The sequence below is a fragment of the Meriones unguiculatus genome, chromosome 14, assembly GCF_030254825.1.
Source record: "Meriones unguiculatus strain TT.TT164.6M chromosome 14, Bangor_MerUng_6.1, whole genome shotgun sequence".
NCBI lineage: Eukaryota > Metazoa > Chordata > Mammalia > Rodentia > Muridae > Meriones > Meriones unguiculatus.
In genome coordinates this window covers 7,449,335-7,471,591 of record NC_083361.1, presented here as the reverse complement: position 1 = coordinate 7,471,591, position 22,257 = coordinate 7,449,335, and the positions used below count along the sequence as shown (strand labels likewise).

The 22,257-nt window shown below is 51.3% G+C and overlaps 1 protein-coding gene and 1 long non-coding RNA gene across 3 annotated transcripts in view; one reads left to right on the top strand and one right to left on the bottom strand.

Moving 5' to 3' along the window:
• The window catches only part of Ankrd27 (ankyrin repeat domain 27), a 47,232-nt gene that overhangs the window by 22,829 nt on the left and 2,146 nt on the right, over positions 1-22,257 (bottom strand). For both annotated transcript variants that reach the window (XM_060366725.1, XM_060366724.1), the window contains exons 2-12: positions 18,347-18,478; positions 8,784-8,894; positions 7,550-7,706; positions 6,614-6,771; positions 5,657-5,716; positions 5,519-5,572; positions 5,372-5,437; positions 4,852-4,928; positions 3,306-3,427; positions 2,269-2,347; positions 929-1,061 (exon numbers count right to left, since the gene is read on the bottom strand). In XM_060366725.1, coding sequence (XP_060222708.1) covers positions 929-1,061; positions 2,269-2,347; positions 3,306-3,427; positions 4,852-4,928; positions 5,372-5,437; positions 5,519-5,572; positions 5,657-5,716; positions 6,614-6,771; positions 7,550-7,706; positions 8,784-8,894; positions 18,347-18,448 — 1,119 coding nt within the window. In that variant the 5' untranslated portion in view covers positions 18,449-18,478. The remainder of the gene's footprint in view (positions 1-928; positions 1,062-2,268; positions 2,348-3,305; positions 3,428-4,851; positions 4,929-5,371; positions 5,438-5,518; positions 5,573-5,656; positions 5,717-6,613; positions 6,772-7,549; positions 7,707-8,783; positions 8,895-18,346; positions 18,479-22,257) is intronic.
• LOC132647136 (uncharacterized) lies at positions 7,254-12,335 on the top strand. Its single transcript, XR_009585422.1, has 3 exons — positions 7,254-7,414; positions 7,621-7,863; positions 11,950-12,335. It is a non-coding gene; the product is annotated as an uncharacterized LOC132647136 (long non-coding RNA).

The following is a 22,257-nucleotide window of genomic DNA, read 5'->3' as shown; positions in this document are numbered from 1 at the left end:
GAAGCCAGTCTGCAGTAAAGGCAGAGTCCTTCCTTACGGACAGAGGCCCATGCCATGGCACAAGAGACAAGGACACCAGGGTACTGGCTGGGTGGACGGGCCAAACAAGGTAAAGGTGTGAGCAGCTGTTAGGCCTGACCTGCTCAACACACCGGAGGATGCTGTGTGTGTTTGCCTATACGGGGTCTTACATGTAGCCCACGCTCCTCTTTGCACATTTTACTTATATTTTCTTTTTCTTTTTCCTTTGTCTTCTGATACAGTGTGTCTCACGGTAAAGCCCAGACTGACGTGGCACTCCCTACGTGACCAGGTCAGCCTCAGACTCACAGCGATCCTCCTGCCTCATCTTTGTAGGTACTAAGATTACATGCACCACCATGCCTGCTTATTCTTCAAGTCACTGTCTTTTCTGTGGAGAGCTTTCTGAGCACTGCCGAGTTCTACCGCTTTATCTGTCACCACAGAGTAAGACAGGCCAGCGGTGAGATCTTGGCTTAAGACTCTCATCATTTACATAAAAACAGAACCACTCTCCCTCACCAAAGCTCACCGACCAACCAAGGAAACAATAATTAAGGCCACTGAGTCCTTAAACGGCACGCATCAGTTATCATTTCTTGCCTATCAGCCTCACCAAGTCCAGATCTGCCGTGTCTGGTCTCCTTTCCCACACATGTGCTTTTGAAGACAGGATTAACGAAGCAGGCCGCTGACAGTGTAAATCCCACCGCTAACACATCAGTGATCATAATCAATTAGGGGCTTAATGTTCAGTTTCTAGAGTACGTCTCACCTTTCATAACGGTTAGACAGCTGAGGCTCCAGTCTTGGGAGACCATGAAAAAACACCCATCCCCCCCAACCCAGCTCTCTGAAGGTCCCCCGGATGGCCACAGAGGAAGGGTGTAAAACAGGGAGATCTTACAGGCGGCTTCGCAGAGAGACTTCCTTGCCGGATGTACTCGATCGCAGCCTCAACTGAGGTCAGGCAGTATCCCAGCTCATCTTTGGCCGAGCTGCTAAACCTAAAGTTTTTGATGTAACTCAAATTTGCCATCCTAACCAAAAGAAGAAAAAGGGGTTATCATTGGCTAGTGGGCACTTTAAAAACATTGTCAGCTTGGATGGCTGACTAAAGAGTGCCATTAAGTCTATTCTCCAGGGGCAGGGGATCAGGTATAATGGCTGCTTCCCCTTCATGCCACTGCAGAGATGTAGGACAAGAAAACTACTTGGAAAAGGCTGGCTACTGGAAATCGAAGTACGGCCCCCACAGGTTCACATGTCTGAATGCCTGACCTCCAGTTAATGGAATTGTCTGGGAAGGATTGGGAGGTGTGGCTTTGTTGGACTGGGTGTGGCCTCATTGGAGGCATGTCATGGAGGTAGGCTTTGAGGTTTCAAAGGCTAGAACAAGCTCTCTCTCTCTCCCCCTCCCTTTCCTCTCCTTCCCTCCATCCCTCCTCTCCCCTTCTTTCCCTCTCCCTCACTGCCTGCAGCTTACATATGTGAGCTCTCAGCTCCTGCTCCAGCACCTTGCCTGCCTGCCTGCCTGCCTGCCACTACGCTCCCTGCCACGATGACCATGGATCAACCCTCTAACTGTAAGCCAGTGCTCACTGAAATGTTTTCTTTTGTAAGTTGTCTTAGTGATGGCATCTCTTCAGAGCAATAGAACAGTAACTATGGCAGCTGATTACTGGGGGTTTGGGTTTGGTGTTTCACAGACAAGGTTTCAGTATGTAGCCCCAGCTCTCCTGGAATCTGCTGTGTGGACCACGCTGGCCTCGAACTCTTGAAGATCCACCTGCCTTTACCTCCTGAGTGGTGGGATTAAAGGAGGCGAGCTACCTGGCTCAAAAAGCTAATGTTGCAAAGTGAATTATGATTTCCTGCGGGAGACATCTGGCATCTGCTTCCTACTCAGCAATGGGCTAGCCACATACTTCACAATGTGAAACAGAAGCTCCCCGGGCCTCAGTTTCCCCATTTGTCCCCTGAAGGACAGAGAGGAGAGAGAACACCATTCTTACGAGGCACATCCCTAAAAGCAGCTTCGCCTAGAGTCACACCCAAAACTCAGAATACATAAGGCAACTAGACTTTAAAGTATTTTCTAACAGACAGGGTAGCTCACTCCTGCAATCCCAGAACTCAGGGCTAAGGCAGGAAGAGCAAGAGCTGGAGGCTAGCCTGAGCTATTGGAGAGACCTGTCTCAGAAGAGCATAAATAAGTACATGGTATTTTAACAACAGAAACGTTACCAGTTAGGGATCTCTGTCTTCACCAGCAGATATAGCAGCACAGAGAGAAGATCATCAGCACACACCGTCTCCAAATTCACTGCAATGGGGAAACACAGTCTCCATGAAACACCAATGGAAGGATAAACGTATAAACTCCCCCTCAGCAACCAAGAGCAAACCCACACGCCCATAAAATCAGACTCTGGGCAGAAAACACTACAGTTTCCTTGACAGTGTCCCGAACAGATGTCAGAGTTCAAGACCGGCCAGGACTACACAGTGAGGGCCTGACTTAAAAATAAAAAGAAGAAACAGAAAGAAAGAGGGAAAGACAGACAAGAAAAAGACGGGTGAGATAGCCCACACCTGTAACCCCAGCAATGGGTGAGCTGAGGCCAGCCTGTGCTACACGTGACCCTGTCTCGAAACATCGACAATGAAACCTAAGTAAGTACCAAACGGCACAAAAACTGACCACGTATGTCCCGGCTACCTCTGCCACCCAGGGTCCTTCTGAGACTATATTTTGGGAGACAGTTTATGGACCTGTGCCCATGGCTGCGGGTGGCAGCCCCCCCCCCGCCCTTGCCATTGCTGGAGGCATACTGGACGCTTGATTAGCCCACTCAGGATTCCTTGGGGACCGTTCCTTTACTTCCTTTGTCTTCAGCTGAGGGTGGAACTTGGGTGGAGGGGCTCACTTGACCACTGAGTGACAACCCCCTCCCATCCCCTATTATACTTTTTAACCCAGATTGTTTTTTTTTAATTTTTCATTTTAGTTTTATATACACAGTGAGGTGAGATAGCCTAAGAGACAGCCAAACCTCCAAACACCCCTCCCCCGCCCCCAGTCCCACGTCCCACCCACAAACACATCCAGGCCACGCTTCTCTGGTCTCAGGATTTGCTAACCTACTCCTGCCTAACCCGCACCCCACCCCCACCCCAGGGCACACACTCCCCATGCAACTCAGGTCCCTCCTCCACGGACCTTGGCATCTGCCGCCTCAGCCACCGCCCCGCCCACCGCCCCGCCCCTTCCCAGCACCCACCTCTCGGGCTGGGGGACTGCGTGGTGAGCTGCATCACCTTCCGCAGACACAGCAGCTTCTGCTGCGGGGATGTGCACTTGTTCAGCTGCCCCAGCTCTCTCTTCGCGCGAGGGATGTTGAAGCTGGGGTTGAGAGAGTGGGAACGTCAGGCCACGGCGGAGGGCCCTACTGATCCTGTCCTGGCCGTACACCTGCCGAGACCTTTCTCACAGCCACACGGCGTGACCGACAAGAACGGACAGTGGAGTGGTTTCACACAGGGTGGGGGCATCCCACGCGGGCTTGCAAACAACAGAACTTCACCAGCGATTCAAAAACATTAAAAAATCCAGAAGCCTGACCGTGAGGTGAGGCCTGTGAGCCTGGCACTGGGGAGGCTGATGCAGGGGGATTGCAACTTCAAAGTTGGCCTGGGCTACAAGGTGAGTTCAGGGGCGTCTGGGTTACATACGGAGCTATCATCTCAAAAAGATACGGGCCGGAGAGATGGCTCAGTGGTTAAGAGGATGGAATGTTCTTACGGAAGACTGGGGTTCGATTCCCAGCACCCACACTGGGCAGCTTACAACCGCCTGTGACTCCAGCTGCAGGCAGATCTAACGCCTCTGGCCTCCGAGGGCCCCTGCAGTCACACGCGCACACCCACTCCGAGAGACACACAGACACGTAATTCAAATAATAAAACACAATTATTAAAATAATATGGGGATGAAATGGTTGGCTCAGTGGTTAAGAGCACTGGCTGCTCTTGCAGAGGACGCAGGTTTGACTCCTAAAACCCAGATGCTAAAACCCAGATGTCTGTAACTCTAATCCCAGGAATTCTGACACTCTCTCCTGGCCTCCACAGGCACTGATCCCATGTGTGCGTGTACATGCGGGCAAAACACTCAGACACATTAAAACAAAACAAAAATGAAGGAAAAAACTCGTTCATTCATTCAAGACAGGGTTTCTCTGAGCAGCCTTGGCTATCCCGGACTTGCTCTGTAGACCAGGCTGGCCTCAAAGTCACAATTATCCGCCTGCCTCTGCCTCCCTGAGTGCTAGGATTACAGGCGTGCGCCACTGTGCCCGGCTCAGGGCTGAAAAATTTTAAGTGGTAACAAAAAATAATAACTTTACAAAATGTAATAAAAAGCCCCAGATGGAAACATCCCAAGAGTGGGGAGACCGACACTTCAGCCATTTTTATCCTAATGAAACTTAGCTGGCAGTGACAGCCCTGCGGCTGGGTTCTCTCAGACTGGCAGGTGAGGGCAACGTCTTTCTCGTGACTCACACGCCCATCCAGAGGCCAGTTACACCAACCCCACCCCCCTCAGCTCCCACCCAGCTGGCCCACTGGCCCACAAGCACAGGAGAGGAAGCTACAAGGCAGTCATGGGTCGACTTTGGCTGCCTGTCATCAGCTGGGAGCTCCTTAGTTGGGACCACATCAAATCTGGGGCCACCGCTGCTGCCGCTGCGGTCACTCCCACCAAAGTGACTGAGGGGAGAAGCTGGCTCCCCGCATGCTAATTGGTGAAGCTGCGGGAACCCTTACCTGAACTCAGGTTTCACGCCAATGTCCTTCTGCTGGAGATCTTGAAGGCTTCTGGTGATCTTGTTAAAGGCAGCATCCTGGCAACAGAGATTTGAACAGAGCTTCAAACTTCTCTTAAGGTTTTTGTTTGCTTGGTTGGTTTTGAGACAGGTTCTCTCTCCATGGTCCTGGCTATCCTGGAACTCGCAGATACCTATCTGCCTCTGCTTCCTGAGGGCTGGGATTAAAGACACTAAGATCTAGTGTTAACTGTGCGTGAGTGCGTGAGTGTGTGTGTGTGTGTCCTGTGTCTGTGCACGTGACTGCAGGTATCCACAGAGGCCAGAGGAAGGTGCTAGGACTCCCACACCTGGAGTTATGGGAGGTTGTGAGCCATCCTTCCTGGGTGCTAGGAAGCAAACTCTGAGCCTTTGCAAACATGGTGTATACTCTTAACTGCTAAGACTACCTCTCCAGCCCCAAAGCTTCATGCCTCTTAGGTTAGGGCCCTCGTCGCAGAGAAAAAAGACTGCGCACTCACCTCGCTCGCCTCCATGGTCCCCACGTACTTAAAGATGAGGTCGTAAATGTCATGATGGACATACATCTGTGGAATGGACAGTGGCAGCTCTCGGGGCGTGCATCGGGTAACAGGAGTGTCCCAGCCACCGCCCCACCCTCTCCTTACCTCCACCGCCTGCTTCATCAGGTTCATCTGGGCCTCCTGCTTGGCAAGAACCTTCTAGGATTCAAGAGAGACGCCGGTTGAGGGTTTGGATCTGCAACACGGGCAAAGCGCTGCCGTTCTGTTTAGATGCCGGCTTACCAAGTGAGAGTCCCGGAGGAGCTGCTGGAGGCATTTGGTGTAGAGGGCATTGACGGAGTCCTGTGCGACACAGAACAGAGGGGTGAGCCCTCTTACCACCAAGGCCCGAGTGGGCACCACAGCCAAAGACCACAGGCTAGATCTGGGAGATACGCCAGCGTTATCAACTCATCTTCTCAAGTGGATGTTCAACTCCTTAAAATTACCTTTCGTTCTTCAGAATAAGCCTGTGGGGGGCCGGGGGAGGAGGAGCACATAGGCTACAGCACATGCGCACAAGTTGGAAGACGACTTTGAGGAGTCGCCTTTCTCCCCTTGCACCACGTGGGCCCAGAGGGTCCAACACACTGTCGGCTAAAGCACTCTCAGCCTCTGAGCAACTCTGTCGGTCCTCCACACATCTGCGTATTCGGGTGTGCGGAGGTCAGGGGCCAGCCTTGGCTATCAGTTTTCACCTTCCGCCTCTGGCGAGGCCTCTCTGGCTGTTTGCCAGTCTGCTGAGTACTTCCGGCTGGCTGGCTTACACTGGAGGATTTTCCGCCCGGCACCTCCCAGCCTTTTCTAAGCATAGCTAGATCACGGGAGTACGACACTTTTAAGAAAGTTGTCCAGCTTTTACGTGGGTTCTGGGGATTTGAGCCCAGGTCGTCTGTCTTGCATAAAGAACATTTTCCAGCCACCGGACCCTTCTCCTGGACCTCAACTTCTTTTTTTTCTCTCTCCCTTTAGGGTTAACAGGGGTGGGGTAGTTTCTTTATGGTACTCATTTTTAGACTTCTGAGATTTTTTTTTTCACTTCCTGAAGGGCCTTATGCTATTTGTACAGTAGAAACATTTTCCACAAAACTTCCGGCCTCAGAGTTGGGCCCCAGTGGCGTTCTGGAATGGACATGCTAGCCAGCGGCTCTGGGGTGACTGAAAGCAGCCAGCTGGGCAGGACAAGCCACTGCTACTTACTATGTGCTGGCGGAGGCTCTTTCGTTCACATTCCCGGAACGTCCGGTGGAAAGACGCGATGTTCTTGTCAAATCTCTCCGAGTGTCTTCCCAAAAATTCTCTCACATCTTCAATGGTTTTCAGGGAAAAGGGATCTGAAGAAGGTGCTGAAGGTTCTTCTGAAAAAGCAGACTGAGGGTCAGGCTGGCTAGTTTTCGGTTTCCTGACCAATGGGGCCTGGGGGGTTAACAACCTTTCCCCTGTTCTGGAAGGGACTAGAGCCCTTGTTCAGAGAGAGGATGGCCATGGACCAGGGAATGAGTAAGGGAAGGCCCTCATTTCCACATGCTGCCCAAGAACAGCCCAGCCGCAGGACAGCCTGGAGTCCAGAAAGCCACACAAGGCCTTTTCAGGGAACAAAATGGCAAATTAACGTGTGGCCCTAGGTATAGACCCATGGGGATGAGAAGCCTGTTCCGGACAATTCAGCTTCATGGTGCACTTGGCACGGGAACTGTGCCGTTTCCCAGGGCAACTAAACAGTCAACTGAGAACCAATGAGCTCTCAGGGAGGCAATGGTGCAGCTGCTTTCATAACGCCACAAAGCTAACGCCCAAGGCTGGGCCCAGACAAAGCCAGGGTTTCAGCTCTGCACAGCTCCAGGGACAACCTTCCTCACAGGCCGATCAGAGCGGTGAGGCCTCTGTGAACAGCTCCGCCTGGAGTCCTATCAAATCCTCCATGGCAGCCCCAAGCCGCATCACCTCAGCAAGGGAAGACTTAGATCAAGTCCCAGAGGGGACTTCCTTAAAGTCAGGCAGGTCGTTAGTGGGCCCTCTGATGGTGTGTGTGTGGCATTCGAGCGTTTAACAGCTGTGCGTGGGGGAAGGAGGTGCTCACATACTTCTCCTTATAGGGAGAAAAAGGTGATCCCCCCCCCCTCCATCCCCGGGTACCTGAAGTCTCTCTCTTCTCCAGAGGATGCGCGATGCAGAGAACGCTGAAACTCTCTTCATTTTCGTTGTAGAAAGTCTCCTCGAAGAGGATGGGCACAGAGAGAAGGCAAGCGAAACCAGCCCCTAGCTTAATCCTGTTTCCTTCAATGAGGACATCCTGGAATCAGAGAAACACCACTGGACCAGCCTGGGGTGGCAAGCACGGAGACCCCCTGCAGCCTCTTCCCGGAAGGCACATAGGCAAGGCGGAGCATGCCACTCCACCCCAGGGCGGGCTAACCGGACACATGCCTGGGGAGCGAGGAACAGATATGGTGAGATATGAGCGTGGAACAGTTACATGCCAGGACCTCATGAGCCGTGGGGGTGCCAGCCTGAGCAAGTGTACTGATAACCCACACCCTCTGAGATCTGCCCCAGTACCCATAAGCCCAGATGCTCAGGCCCTGGGGTCAAACTGAAGATCACCCCCAGTGAGAAGAGTGGTCAGGGTGACCTCTGACCATGCATTAGTTGGGGGTTGGGGGGATGGGGCTAGCTGTGTGCAAATGAAATGTCCACTTCTCAGAGCCTGTCTGCTTCCATTAAAAAACAAAAAGCATCCACGCAGCTGGGCATGGTGGCTCGTGCCTGCATTTTCAACACGTGGGAGGCTGAGGCAGGAGGATCACGAGTTCCAAGCCAGCCTGGGAAATACAGCAAAACCCTGTCTCAAAAATAAATTAATATGGGCTAGGTATGGTGGTGCACACCTTTAATCCCAGCACTTGGGAGGCAGAGGCATGCTGAATCTGAGTTTAAGGCCAGCCTGGTCTACAGAGTAAGCTCCATACCAGCCAGAGCTATGCAGTGAGAACCTGCCTAGGAAAAAACAAACAAAAAAACAAAACAACCACAACCAAAGAAATAGCTAGTAGGATACAGACCTGAGAAGGGGGATACCAGGAACCCCAACATACAGGGAGATGACTCCCCTTGGCTGAGGCAGGGAGTGATGAACTCCAGCCCAAACCCGCCTTGCGTCACAGTCTGGGTCCAACTCACTGTTACCATGGCCTCTTGTCTCAAAGGTTCCCGAACAAAGGCAGGAGGCCCATAACCCTTTTCAAAAGCTGCTACGTACATGTAAAAATCCATATCTGATGCCAGTGACTCGAAAGGCTGAGAAACAGGTTCATCTCGCCTCTATCTGCCCCACCCCCCATCAACTCTGAGCCACCCTAGCAGTGAGTACCTTTCCATCCAGCGTCTGAAAGCGTCCTTCCGTGGGTACCAAGACGTAGGACTCAAACTGGAAGCAGGCCTGTACACTGCTCGGCAGGCTTCCTCGGCAGGGCACTAAGACCTGGGAGGAAAGGCAGGATTAGCACTAGACCGAGTGGGCCAAGTGACTTCTGCAGCCCAGATGTCGCCAAGGAGCCCCAGCTGGAATCTGTCATGAGGGGGACCTGCAGAGGAGGGCAGCGTCACTTGGAAAAACGGCCCTGGTTAAGGCTGGAGGCGTGGCTGGTTGTAACCGGCTTCAAATGCGTTTACTCCCTGAGCCACTTAACAGGCTATTTTAACTATTTTAACGTCTTTCTTTCATTTTAAATTCTTTTGAGCCAGGGGCTCTTTATTAGGTAGCCCTGGCTGTCTGGGACTCCCTCTGTAGACCAGGCTGGCCCCTCACATCCTTTATCCAGCTTCAAAAATTAGGAATCCAGTGGCCAGTCACGTGGTATATCTCCATCTATGCCCAATCTCTAGGTTATTTTGAAGCGAGTACCAGAAAGTTACATAAGGTAGAGAAGTGCTCATCCGTATATATTTTTAGGGATGCGTCTCTGAACCACAGGGCTTCTTTTCAGAAACAGGACATGGGGCTGGAAGACGGCTCAGCAGCTAAGCTCAGCAGCTAAGAGCACGGACTGCTCTTGCAGAGGGCCTGGGTTCAGTTCCCAGCACCCATGTCCGTCACCTTGCAACCACCTGTCACGCCAGCCCATGGGGAATCCAACGCCGTCCTCTTCTGGCCTCTGGGGGGGTTCTTCACATACATGTACAAACACACACACAGACAGGCAGATTTACACATAACTTTTGCAAAATAAAATTAAATTCCAACCACGATGCATTATTATGCACAAATGTCCGCTCTGTATTTCCCTTATTACCTCCTAGGTTTTTTTTCCTTTTTTTTTTCTTAAAAACATTATTTTTAAAATTTTATGTGCACACAAGCGTTCTGCCCAAATGTATATCTTTGCATTACATGCATACAGTGCCCACAGAGGCCAGAAAAAAAGGATGCTGGATCCTCTGGAACTGGAGTTACAGGCCATCATGACTCCATGTGTGTGCTGGGATCTGAACCCAGGGCCCTCTGCAAGAGCAGCAAGAGCTCTTACCATTGGGCCTCTCCTCTAATGCTTAACTGCTGACACCCATGTCTTCAGTGTTTATATTTCAGGAAGTATAAAACTTCCTTTCATGTGTTTAAATTCTATTTAGTAGCTTCTGCTAAACTCCCTGGGAGTCCCCCAGCACTGACAGAAAAATAGACATGGTGGCATCTGCCTGTAACCCCAGTCCAGGCAGGAGGAAAATAGTGCAAAGTCAATTTGAGGCCAGTCTGGGATATCGTCTCAAAAAAAGAAAATATGAAATGTTATGTACTCGCTTATTTAAAACAATGACCTAAGTTTATTTATTTTGCATGTGTGTCTGGGTACTCAAGGAGGCCAGAAGAGGCTGTCCAATTCCTTGAAAGCTGTAGTTAAAAAAAATATTTGTGACATGGGTAACATGAGATATCCAAACTCTGGACTTCATGAATGAGCGGCAAGTGCTCCTAACTGCTGAGTCAAAATCCCTCCAGGCCCCTCACGTCTCACATCTTTTTGTTTGTTTGTTTGCCTTTGTTTTAATTCTATTTTTTTATAATTTATTCACTTTACATCCTGATTGTAGCTCCCTCCCTCATCTCCTCCAGGTCCCACCCTTCCTTCTTCTTCCCCACCTTCCCCTCCCCTAGTCCTCGGAAAGGGGTCCTTCCCTACCATCTGACCTCCCCTAGTCCTCAGAAAGGGGGAGCCCTCCTCCCCTACCATCTGACCCCAGCCTATCAAGTCTCATCAGGACTGCCTGCATCTTCTTTCTCTGTGGCCTGGCAGGCTCCACTCCACCACCAGGGGGAAGCGATGACAGAGCGGGCAACAGAATCCATGTCAGAGACAGAGCCTCCTCCCCTTCTTAGGGAACCCACATGGAGACTGAGCTGCCTATGGGCTACATCTGAGCAGGGGGTCTAGGTCCTCTCCATGCAAGATCCTTGGTTGGTGCATCAGTGTCCGCAGGACCCGCTGAGCCCAGATTTGTTGGCTCCGTTGTTCTTATGGAGCTCCTGTCCCCTCCAGGTCCTTCTATTCCCCTATTCTTTACATGCATGATATATACTCACTTATAAGTGAATATTAACCATAGAAATACAGGATAACCATACTAAAACCCACAGACCCAAAGAAGCTAAATAACAAGAAGGACCTGAGGGAGGATGCTTAATTGTCACTTAGAAGGGCGAATAATAGACTAGATACCGGAAGTGGTTAAACAGAGGGAACAGGGTGGGAGCCTTCCACAGACGTCCTCTGAAAGACTCCACCCAGCATGGGATCGAAGCAGAGGCAGAGACTCACAGCCAGACTCTGGGCAGAGCGCAGTTCTGACATCTTAACTAAAAAATTCGGGAGGTCTCTGGGAATCAACTTCGAAACGGGAAACAACTCCCAGCTGCACAGGGCCTCGAAACTACATAAGTACCGCTGAGCCGGAAGTCAGAAAAGGACCCTCAAGATGGAGACTGGGTTCCGCAAGGACGTGCCTAGCAGGAGCCCTGGGGGCTTTGTGATGGCCACGGCTGTGCTGAGGAGGGGAATATGCTGTCCGTCCACGGAACAGTCCTGCTCCAAGCCTTCACCTGGCCTTCACGGGACCAGGAATTTCTGTGTGTTCTGAGAAACTTGACTCTAATTAAAATTACATCCGGTTTGTGTGCTGACACACCCTCCCGTGCCCAGCGCACACCGTGCTGGATTCACATCACCAAGCGTGCCAGGCAGAGGAAGTGACGTACGGGCGCTGACTGAACAGGGGACCCTTCAATTTCAGACACTTGCCCTTCCTCAGGTTCCCGACAGACCTGGAAAGGAGGCTAATTCCTTCCGGTTCCAAGGGAGAGGCTGCCCTGTTGCACGAAGCCCACCTCCACTGATCTACAGGCAGCCCCAAGCCTTGTTTGTTTTGCGGTTTTGTTTTGAGATAAGGTCTTGTTTGGAGCCCAGGGAAGCCTGGGACTCCAGATCCTCCCCCTCTGGTACCCACCTGCCTTCTTTCAGGTTGTTTTTTTTTTTTTCTGACAGGTAAACGGACACATCCCCCCAGGTCACAATAGGATCATGGACAACTTTCTCCAACCCTCCACCTCCCGGCCAGAGTGACTCCATTCTGCAGCAAGCCACCATTTAGCTTCTCTATGCACCAGGATGCCCTGAGACAGCCGTCCTTCCCACGGCTGGGCAGCGTTTGCTGAGCCTGGCAGGATCTGTGGTGATAATCACATCTCGGAACCTTTCCAGGCCTGGTGCTGCCTGAGCCTTCAGTCACCGAGACTGCCTCGACACGGGCAGTACCTGAACCTGAGCGTGCACCTGTTCCACCGAGCTTACAGTCATTATTGAAGTGGTCATTTATTAAGTTGGCTTAAGAAAACATAGCCACCTGCAGTGACCCACGGCTCTGTAAATAACCCTGAATGAATGAATTCATCTTCACTCATCCACGTGAATGAATGTAAATGAGTCGTGGGGGGGGTACCGTCTCACCCTGGGGCTAGTTCTTAATTATGTATCTCCTGCAAAGTCAGGAAGCAGCAGCCCACGGGCCAGCATCCCAGGAGGCGGACCTGCCCAAGTGGCTCTCAGGAAGCCCCAGGTACATTATTAGCCTGCGCAATGAGCACAGAGGTGGCTATTAGAGCGGCTTGGGTGTCACAGGTGCCTCGGAGTGTGGGAGACGGAATTGCCATGGTGCAACCAGGTGGCAGGAAGAACAGTCCTCCCAGGAAATGAAGACCCGGCAGGAAGCCAGCTCCATCTAGGGGATCGGTCCGGCTCCCTCCCCCAACCCCCGCACCAGCTGCCACACCCATGGTACTGCAGACTGGCAGAGCAGGGGATCATGCCAGCTTGTCTGTAGGAGGAAATGTCAGAAATGGCCGATACTACGGACATAGAAGTTTATTATCCCATTGTTCCGTTTTCTATGTTTGAGTGTTTTGCCTATGTGTGTATGCCTGTGCCCTGCACGCATTCGCTGCCCACAGCAGCTAGAAAAGGGCGTCGGATCCACCGGAACTGGAGCTACAGGCAGTTGTGAGCCGCCCTGTAAGTGCTGGGAATCAAGCCTGGGTTCTCTGAGCTCAGCCAGCACTCTTAACCTCTGAGCCATCTCTCCAACCCCAAGACAGTTTTTTTTTTTTTTAAGATTTATTTATTTATTATGCATAAAATGCTCTGCCTGCATGTATGCTGGCATGCCAGAAGGAGGCACCAGATCTCATTATAGATGGTTGTGAGCCACCATGTGGTTGCTGGGAGTTGAACTCAGGACCTATGGAAGAGCAGCTGGTATTCTTAACCTCTGAGCCATCTCTCTAGTCCCCCCCTCCCAAGACAGTTTTTAAAATGTTGAGTTTATTTCTTTTTTTAAAGTTCCGTGGTTACGGTTTGAATCTGAGATGTCTTCCATAGTTCATGACTTAACTACCTTGTCCCAGGCTCACATTGCTATCAAGTCTGTGGAGCCTTTAGGAGGTGGAGCCTAGAGAGGGGAGTAGGGTCACTAAGGAGGGGCCTTGGAAGATTATAGCTGTTTCCATCCAGTTCTGGTCCTGTACTCCACTTCCTGTTCCTCCGTGATGTGGAGACAGTCTCTGGCAAACACTCCAGCCATCATGACTACTACCATGCCTTCTCTCGCATGCTGGAACAGAGCCCTCTGAAGCTGTGAGCCCAAATAAACCCTTGCTCCTTAGTTGCTTCTGTCGGGTATTTTTGTCACAGCAACCAGAAAAGTAAGTGCTGTCCCCATAAAGAACCCTGAACTCCAGAGAAGATCCTAGCTTGGTTAACTCTTGGCCCTGGTGCCAACCTCCCAGGACAGGAATTACTAAACTGCTGACGCCACGCTGCTCCCTCAGAAGTGACAGGGAGGATGCGGAACCTTCTGGAAGCAGGGTCGTCCCACTAACAAACATGTACATCACACAGCACAGCGGACAGCTGTGACCCACCTGCCCATGCCATGAATAGCAGGGGGCCAGAGCGGGCCACCTAGCTCCAGCCTCACCCTGAGCACGCTGGCAAGAGTAGTCCATTCTACTGCGGGGAAGCTGGTCTCGCCCAATGAGGCCAAGGCCAGAAAGGTATCACCACCCAGGGTGGGCCTCAAGTGGCTTCTGTGGCTATCAGGAAGCCAGAGTGGAGTCCTATGTCCAAAGATGGGGCTGAGCACAGTGGTGGGCATCTGGGATCTCAGTGCTGAACCTGGGTCCTCACAGGCTCCAAGCCTGCTCTCCAGCCCCTTATCTGTTTATTTAATTATTTATCTAGTCTCGCCATGTGGTGTATGCTGCTCCCACACTACACAGCCTCAGCCTAAGCTATCACGCTACCACGTGTTTGAATTACTGGCCTGTTTTGTCATGCTCCGCCTCTAATTTCTTTCTTTCTTTCTTTCTTTTTTTTAATAATGAATTCCATGGCTTCCAAAATCCAAATTAAAAAAAGAAATCTCCGGTTAAAACATATGAAGAAAAATACTAATCATAAAATGCAGACCACGCTTCAGGAAGAGCGGGCTCCCCCGGGGGACAGACAAGCTGTGTTGTTTTTCCAGAAAAAGCCACCCACAACCAGAGGCTGTCCTGAGCCGACCAAACTTCTCCTTCAGTTCCAGTCCTCAGGGGCCTGACCTGAGCAGTCACCACAGGACAAGAGGAAACACAGCCTGAGGTGAGCGGGGAAAGGGGACACAGAGCCACCAGGGACTTCCCAAGCAGGGGCAGAACCTCCTCACAGGCTGACACACTCGACTTACGGTGAAGCTTTGAAAAAGAAAGGGGGGTCTCGGAGGGTAGCGCAGGCAGGGAGGGGCAGGACTTGAACTTAAACCCCAGAACTCATGTGAAGAAGCCAAACAGAACAGGTCTGCTAGAGCACACACGAACTGTCAGCAAGAGAACCCTGGGGTAGTAGGCTAGCCAGCCTAGCTGCATAGCTGTGCACTAATTCAATGAGAGAGCCTGTACTGAAAACAAAACAAAAAAAAAAGGTGTAGGGTGTAGAGGAATGACGCCTGAGGTTGACCTGTGACCTCCACATGCGCATACACATGTACCTTAATACACACATGATAATGGGATAGTTCAATGGTAGAGCCCCTGCCTAGAATTCCCTAATGAGGGGCTGGGGTGTGGCTCAGTGGTAGAGCCCCTGCCTAGAATTCCCTAGTGAGGGGCTGAGGTGTGGCTCAGTGGTAGAGCCCCTGCCTAGAATTCCCTAGTGAGGGGCTGGGGTGTGGCTCAGAGGTAGAGCCCCTGCCTAGAATCCCCCAGTGAGGGGCTGGGGTGTGGCTCAGTGGTGGAGCCCCTGCCTAGAATCCCCCAGTGAGGGGCTGGGGTGTGGCTCAGTGGTAGAGCCCCTGCCTAGAATCCCCCAGTGAGGGGCTGGGGTGTGGCTCAGTGGTAGAGCCCCTGCCTAGAATCCCCCAGTGAGGGGCTGGGGTGTGGCTCAGTGGTAGAGCCCCTGCCTAGAATCCCCCAGTGAGGGGCTGGGGTGTGGCTCAGTGGTAGAGCCCCTGCCTAGAATCCCCCAGTGAGGGGCTGGGGTGTGGCTCAGAGGTAGAGCCCCTGCCTAGAATCCCCCAGTGAGGGGCTGGGGTGTGGCTCAGTGGTAGAGCCCCTGCCTAGAATCCCCCAGTGAGGGGCTGGGGTGTGGCTCAGTGGTAGAGCCCCTGCCTAGAATTCCCCAGTGAGGGGCTGGGGTGTGGCTCAGTGGTAGAGCCCCTATCTAGAATCCCCCAGTGAGGGGCTGGGGTGTGGCTCAGAGGTAGAGCCCCTGCCTAGAATCCCCCAGTGAGGGGCTGGGGTGTGGCTCAGTGGTAGAGCCCCTGCCTAGAATCCCCCAGTGAGGGGCTGGGGTGTGGCTCAGTGGTGGAGCCCCTGCCTAGAATCCCCCAGTGAGGGGCTGGGGTGTGGCTCAGTGGTAGAGCCCCTGCCTAGAATCCCCCAGTGAGGGGGTGTGGCTCAGTGGTAGAGCCCTTGCCTAGAATCCCCCAGTGAGGGGGTGTGGCTCAGTGGTAGAGCCCCTATCTAGAATCCCCAGTGAGGGGCTGGGGTGTGGCTCAGTGATAGAACATTTGCCTAGCATATACAAAATCCTGATTTGCCTCCTTGACACTAACCCCCCCCAAAAAAAAAAAAGAAGAAGCAGCAGCAGCAGCAGCAGCAGCCCACTGTCCTGGTTGTTTTTTGTCAACTTGACACAAGCTAGAGTTATCTAGAAAGAAGGAACCTGAACTGATAAGCCGCTTCCATCAGATTGGCCTGTGGGATTTCCTGCTAGGTGACTGACGGGGGAGGGCCCAGCTCACGGTGGGCGGGGCCACCCACCGTGAGCTGGGTCCTGGGCTGAGTAAGAAAGCAGCTAAGCAAGCCAAGGGGACACAGGGAGAAGGCAGCCCTCCTTTGTGGCCTCTGCTTCAATTCCCGCCCTAACTTCCCTTCATGATAGACACAGATGCAAACCAGGGCAACCTCTAATGTGCAACAGGCAATGTCTGTCGTGTCCCCCCCCCACCCCCCCGTCGTTAGCTGGTGGCCCTTTTGGGGAGGTTCTGAAGGCTTCCAGGGTGGGGCCTAACTGGTGGAAGCAGTCACTGGTAGGCATGCCGTGGGCGGAGCTTGTCCTCAGTCCCTCCTTTGCCAAGGTCCGTATCACACACTCCCACCACAGACCAGAGTCAACAGTCCAGATAGGTCAGAAGCCTCAGAGTACTAGTCAAAAATTAACTCCTCCTCCGACAGGTGGTTTCTGTTAGGCATTCTGTTACAGTTATCAAGGAGATTTAAGCTCCCAACCCAAATGCCGGCCCCTCCCTGGAAGCCACCATTTCTCCCGCATGCTTCTTCCACTCCTGATCCCTGGCCGCCCTGGAGACTTGGAACTGTGGCCTGTGTCGTAGAAAGTCCTTCCCTTTAGGAAACACCTTTCCAAGCGATGTCCTAATTTCATTTCTGCTACTGTGATAGAGCATCCTGACCAAAGGCGGACATAGGAGAAGGAAGGCTTTACTTGCCTTCAGTTTCCAGTTACCATCAGTCACTTGGGGGTGGGGGATGTGGGGCCAGGCATTCTCTACCCACTGTCAAGGTGGAGAGAAACGAATGTACCCATGCTGGCTGCCTGCTGCGCTAGCTTTCTTCCCTCTTCCACTGTTCAAGGCTCGTGAAACACCATAGCTGTTCTTCCTGAATCAAGTGTCAGTCAGAGAATCCCACAGACCCCGCCACAGGCCAGCCTGATTTAGATAATTCCTCAGTTAAGACTTTGTCTTCTAGCTTGGCACAAAATGACATATCTTAATAATTAATTTAAGTTGGTGCCGAGGACTGAACCTGGGTTCTCTGCAGAAGCAGTAAGTGTGCTTTCTTTCTTTTTTTTTTTTTTTAAGATTTATTTATTAAGTATAAGAGTGCTCTGTTTTCATGCACAGCAGAAGAGGGAATCAGATTCCATTACAGATGGCTGTGAGCCACCATGGGGTTTCTGGGAATCAAACTCAGGACCTCTGGAAGAGCAGCCAGTGCTCTTAACTACTAAGCCATCTCTCCAAATCTGGCAGTAAGTACTCTTAGGCAATGAACACGAGGCCCTGTAAGCTGACATTTAAAGCTAACCATGCCACTAATGTATGACCTCACAAGCTCCCTGCTTCCACAGCACACCCACCTGAGCAGATAAGGACTGCTGAGCACCAGGGCAGAACCATGATGTCTGCCTTCTAGGAGCACTGAAAGCCAACAAGGGAACGAGAGAGCTGAGTACCAGGACAGAGGTATGATCCACCACAGACAATGGGCAAGGGTGTGGAGACAGATGACAACCCATATGTGTGGCCTAGTTTTATGTCAGCTTGACCTCATCTGGCATCATCTGAAAGGAGGGAACCTCAATTGGGAAAATGGCCCCATAAGATCCGGCTGTGAGGCATTTTCTTAATTAGTGATCGATGAGGGACGACCCGGCCCATGGTGGATGGTGCCACCCCTGGGCTGGCGGTCCTGGATCCCCTAAGAAAGCAGACTGAGCAAGCCAGGGGAAGCAAGCCAGTAAGCAGCATCCCTCCATGGCCTCTGCATCAGCTCCTGCCTCCAGGATCCTGCCCTGACTTCCTCTGATGATGAACAGCAGCAATAAGGAAGTAGGAGCCACAGAAACCGTTTCCTCCCCGTCTTGCTTTTCGGTCATGGTATACCATCACAGCCATAGAAACCCTAAGACACCAGGCTTCAGTCTCGGGAGGGAGGCTTCATCCAGGCAGGAGTTTGAGGGGCCCCCACACGGCATAACAGCCCCCTCCTGGGGGAGGTGGACACAGGGCGGCTTTGTAACTGACTTCTTCTATATGTTGCATCAGCCTGCCACATTTCTGGCATTGTTCACCCTTGGGGACAACCCTCAGGACCCGTAGACTTACGGTGCCATGGATCTGGGCCACCTTGCTGCACAAGTCGGGGCGCCACTTCTGGAGGGCCAGGTAGAAAGGGTTTTTCAGGAGGTCTTCATCATACAGAGCCATATGGACTTCAGAGGGGTCCCAGTGAGCTTCCTGGAATGAGGGAGGGAAAGGCTGTGAATAGAGACAGAGCCTCACTACGTAGCAGTCAACCTGGAACTCATTTTCTAGACCAGGCTGACCTTGAGTTCAAAGAGATCCACCTGCTTCTGTCTCCCAAGTGTCGGGAATAAAGGGTTTTGCTGCCACACCCAGCATCGCTGGTTGCGGTCTTGGCTTTTCGGTTGTGGTTACCCACAGACCCTTGCATGCACACACACGCAAACACACACACAACACAGAGAGCTCCAAGGACTGAGCCCAAGGTCTGTGCTTACTAGGCAGGCATTCTACCAATGAGCTAAATGCCCATTCCCTTGATTTCTGTCATTTGCTTTGGAAGCAGAGTCTTGCTGTGTATGTAGCCCAAGCTGTCCTCAAAATCAGGATCCTCCTGCCTCAGTCTCCCCAGCTCTGGGATCTACAACGCCATGCTCAGCTTTCTCTATGCTTTTTCATCTGGAGCCAGCCCTGTGGCCTGACTTAACAGGCTATGATTTCTGAGCATCGGCATCCAGAGGCTTTGTATATTCCATCCTCATTCTTAAGATACCTCAATAAAAGCATGCTGGGAAACAGCCCAACTAAGAAAACAAAACAAAACAAAACGGTGAGCTGGGCGGTGGTGGTGCACTCTTTTCATCCCAGCTCTCAGGAGGCAGAGGGAGGCAAATCTCTGAGTTCGAAGCCAGCCTAATACACAGAGTGAGTTCTAAGACAGCCAGGGCTACACAGAGAAACCCTGTCTCGAAAAAACAAAAACAAAATAACAAACATGGAGCGGAGAGGTGCCCATGTGATCTAATGAGCACAGCCAAGCAGGAAGAAAATGCAGTCAGTTATGCCAAGGGAGGCCAACAAAAATATCCAGAGAATAATGAAGCAAGGGCAGCTGGGAGCTGTCAAGTTCAGACCTGGTTAGAGCAAAGGCCACCTGAAACCAGGCCCCCTCCAGCTCCACAAACATAGCCCCTGTAACTTATAAAATCCCCAAACATCTCACATGTCTGTCTCCAAACCATCTGGATTTTATTTCTGTATATGCTATAAATCAGCAGTTAATTTCACTTTTCCATATGGTAAGCCAATTGTCCCAGAGTCACTTTTGGCATTATCTCTGTCTTCCATACATAGGAAAGCTGTCTTTGCCATACTCCAAGTCCTCGTGTGTGTCTGTCCTATTTCCATGCCCTGCTCGTGTTTCAACGGTCTAGACCAGGGCTGCTCAAAAAGAGATAGATGAAAAATAGAATTATAGACACAGACCATATGGTTGAATAGAAATTTTTATTGTATTCGTTTTGGTTTGAATTGTTACATTTTCAAATAGAAACTTTTGTTGTTATCTGTTTTGTTTTGAATTATTACATTTTCTACTGTTTTGGGGGGGTAGTCTTGCACAGGGGGGTGCTACAGTGTTCGTGGAAGGGTCAGAGGGCAACTCCCGGGAGCTGGTTCTCTCCTTCCAACCTGTGGGCAGGTCACAGGTGGAATTCAGGTCCTCAGCCTTGACAGCAAGTATGTTTACTGACTCCACGCCCTGCCGGCCAGCTGTACTTGTTCCGTTTCTATTGTACCCAGATGGGTCTCAAGCCCCTGGCCTCAAGATGAGTGATCTTTGTAACTCAATTCTCTAAGCATCTGGGACTCCGGGTGTGCACCACCAGGTCTAGTAGCCACTGTTTAAAAAAGAAAACAGCGGACATTTTATATATTGGGGCTGGAGAGGTGGCTGATCGGTTAAGAGCACTGACTGCTCTTCCCGAGGACCCGGATTCATATCCCAGCACCCACATGGCAGCTCACAACTGCCCGTAACTCCAAGATCTGAAACCCTCACACAGACAAACATGCAGGCAAAACACCAGTGCACATAAAAACATAAAAATTAATAACAATAAAAAACATTTTGTATATTGTAACCTATCCAAAATATACTTTCAATATACAATCATTGTTTTAAAATTCAAACTAATATGGCTAGTGAGATAGATGGCTCAGTGGATGAGGGTGCCTGCCACCAACCCCGATGACCTGAGTTCAATCCCCACACCCTGCACGGAAGGAGAGAACTGACTCCTGCACTCTGCCTTCGAATTTCTTTTCTAAATTATTGCTTTTCTTAATTATTTTAGGTGCATGGGTGTTCCGCCTACCTGTGGGTCTGTGAACTATGTGCATGCACGATACATGTGGAGGTCAGAAGAGGGCATCCTATCCCCCTGGAACTGGAATTACAGATGGTAGTGAACCATGTGGGGGATGGGCATTGAACCCGGGTCCTCTGAGAAAGCAGCCAGTGCTCTTAACCTCAAAGCCACCTCTCCAGCTCCTGTCCTGTGATTTCTATGCCTAAAACACACACACTCACACACACACACACACACACACACACACGTTTAAAATAACATTTTTAGTGCTGGAGAAATAACACCCAAAAATAGTTATTTCATGAGCCAAAAAACGGACAAGATCAAACTCCATCTCTCCAGATGGAAAAGTCTCCCTGACAGACAACCACAAGAGCCCCACACCAAATCTCATGGCCCAATGAGAGCTGAATTGACTATTGGCCCCATTGGGGCCTGACCCGAGGAGCTAAGGGGACTTTTAAGAAGAGCACCCCCCCAAAAAAAAGGGGGGTGGAAATAATTCCTTCTTGTGCCCCTAGGGATACCTTCGTAACAGTTCAGATGTTTGATTCACTGAATTCAATTATTGCCAGAGCCAGGTAATCCTTCTACGAGTCCCCAGCAGAAGGGGAAAATGCAATTTGCCAAGACAGAGCCACAAGGGAATGGCATTCTTTCCGGTTTCTGACAGTTGGTTCCTCAGGGCCTAGTGAGGCAGCAGAAGATGCTATGGATAAAGACCGCTTGAGAAACAGGATGGACGTTATGGGGAGATGAAGCTGGGGAAGAACACGCATGTCGCGCTGGCAAAGCACCAGAATCGTCACTCCCCAGCTAGGAGCTACAAGCCAGAGAGGAAAAGGAATAGCAGTGGATGGGGAGAACTGGTACATGCCATGATGTACCAGAGTGATGCTAAGGATTCAGGAGGGTTTTGCGAAGACAACCTGGATTTTCTCGCTTTTGTTTCCTCTGTGTAGCTCTGGCTGTCCCGGACTGGATTTGTAAACCGGGCTGGCCTGGAACTCACAGTGATCCACCTGCCTGTGCCTCCCTGAGTGCTGGGATTAAAGATGTCCACTACCACACCCAGAATTTAATTTTTTTTTTTTTTAATTAAGATGAGTCCAGAAAAGTCTTAAGAAACCAAGACCAGGGGGTCTTGCCCATCCCTGCCAGACCCCCAGTGATAACTCACGGAAGTCAGTAGCATTAGTCAGAGATGCCAAAAGCCCCCGAGCTCGAGCTACCTGAGGCCAGCCAGCCTGTGAACAGGACAGCCTCGGGGCTTCCCATCAGTCCCAACATTTCAGGACACAGCATGCACACAGGGCACTGTGGTTTTGTGGTCTCCAACCGTCCTGACGACCCGGATGAGTCTCGAGATAGGGTGCAGGCCTGCTCCTCCCAGAGAGGCACTACCTCGAAGTGTGACAGGACCCTGAGCAGGCACGCTTTTCAAGCGATGAGCAAGGCCCTCCAGTGATACATGATTCAAAGGGTGGGGGCAGGAAAACTTTCTATTCATCTATTTTTAATATCAACGGAAGCACGGGAAGGATGTGCTCTGCACCTCCTATCACTGGTCCTTCTGGCCCTGTAACATTTACAGACCCAGGGCTGTATTCTTCTTAAAAACCC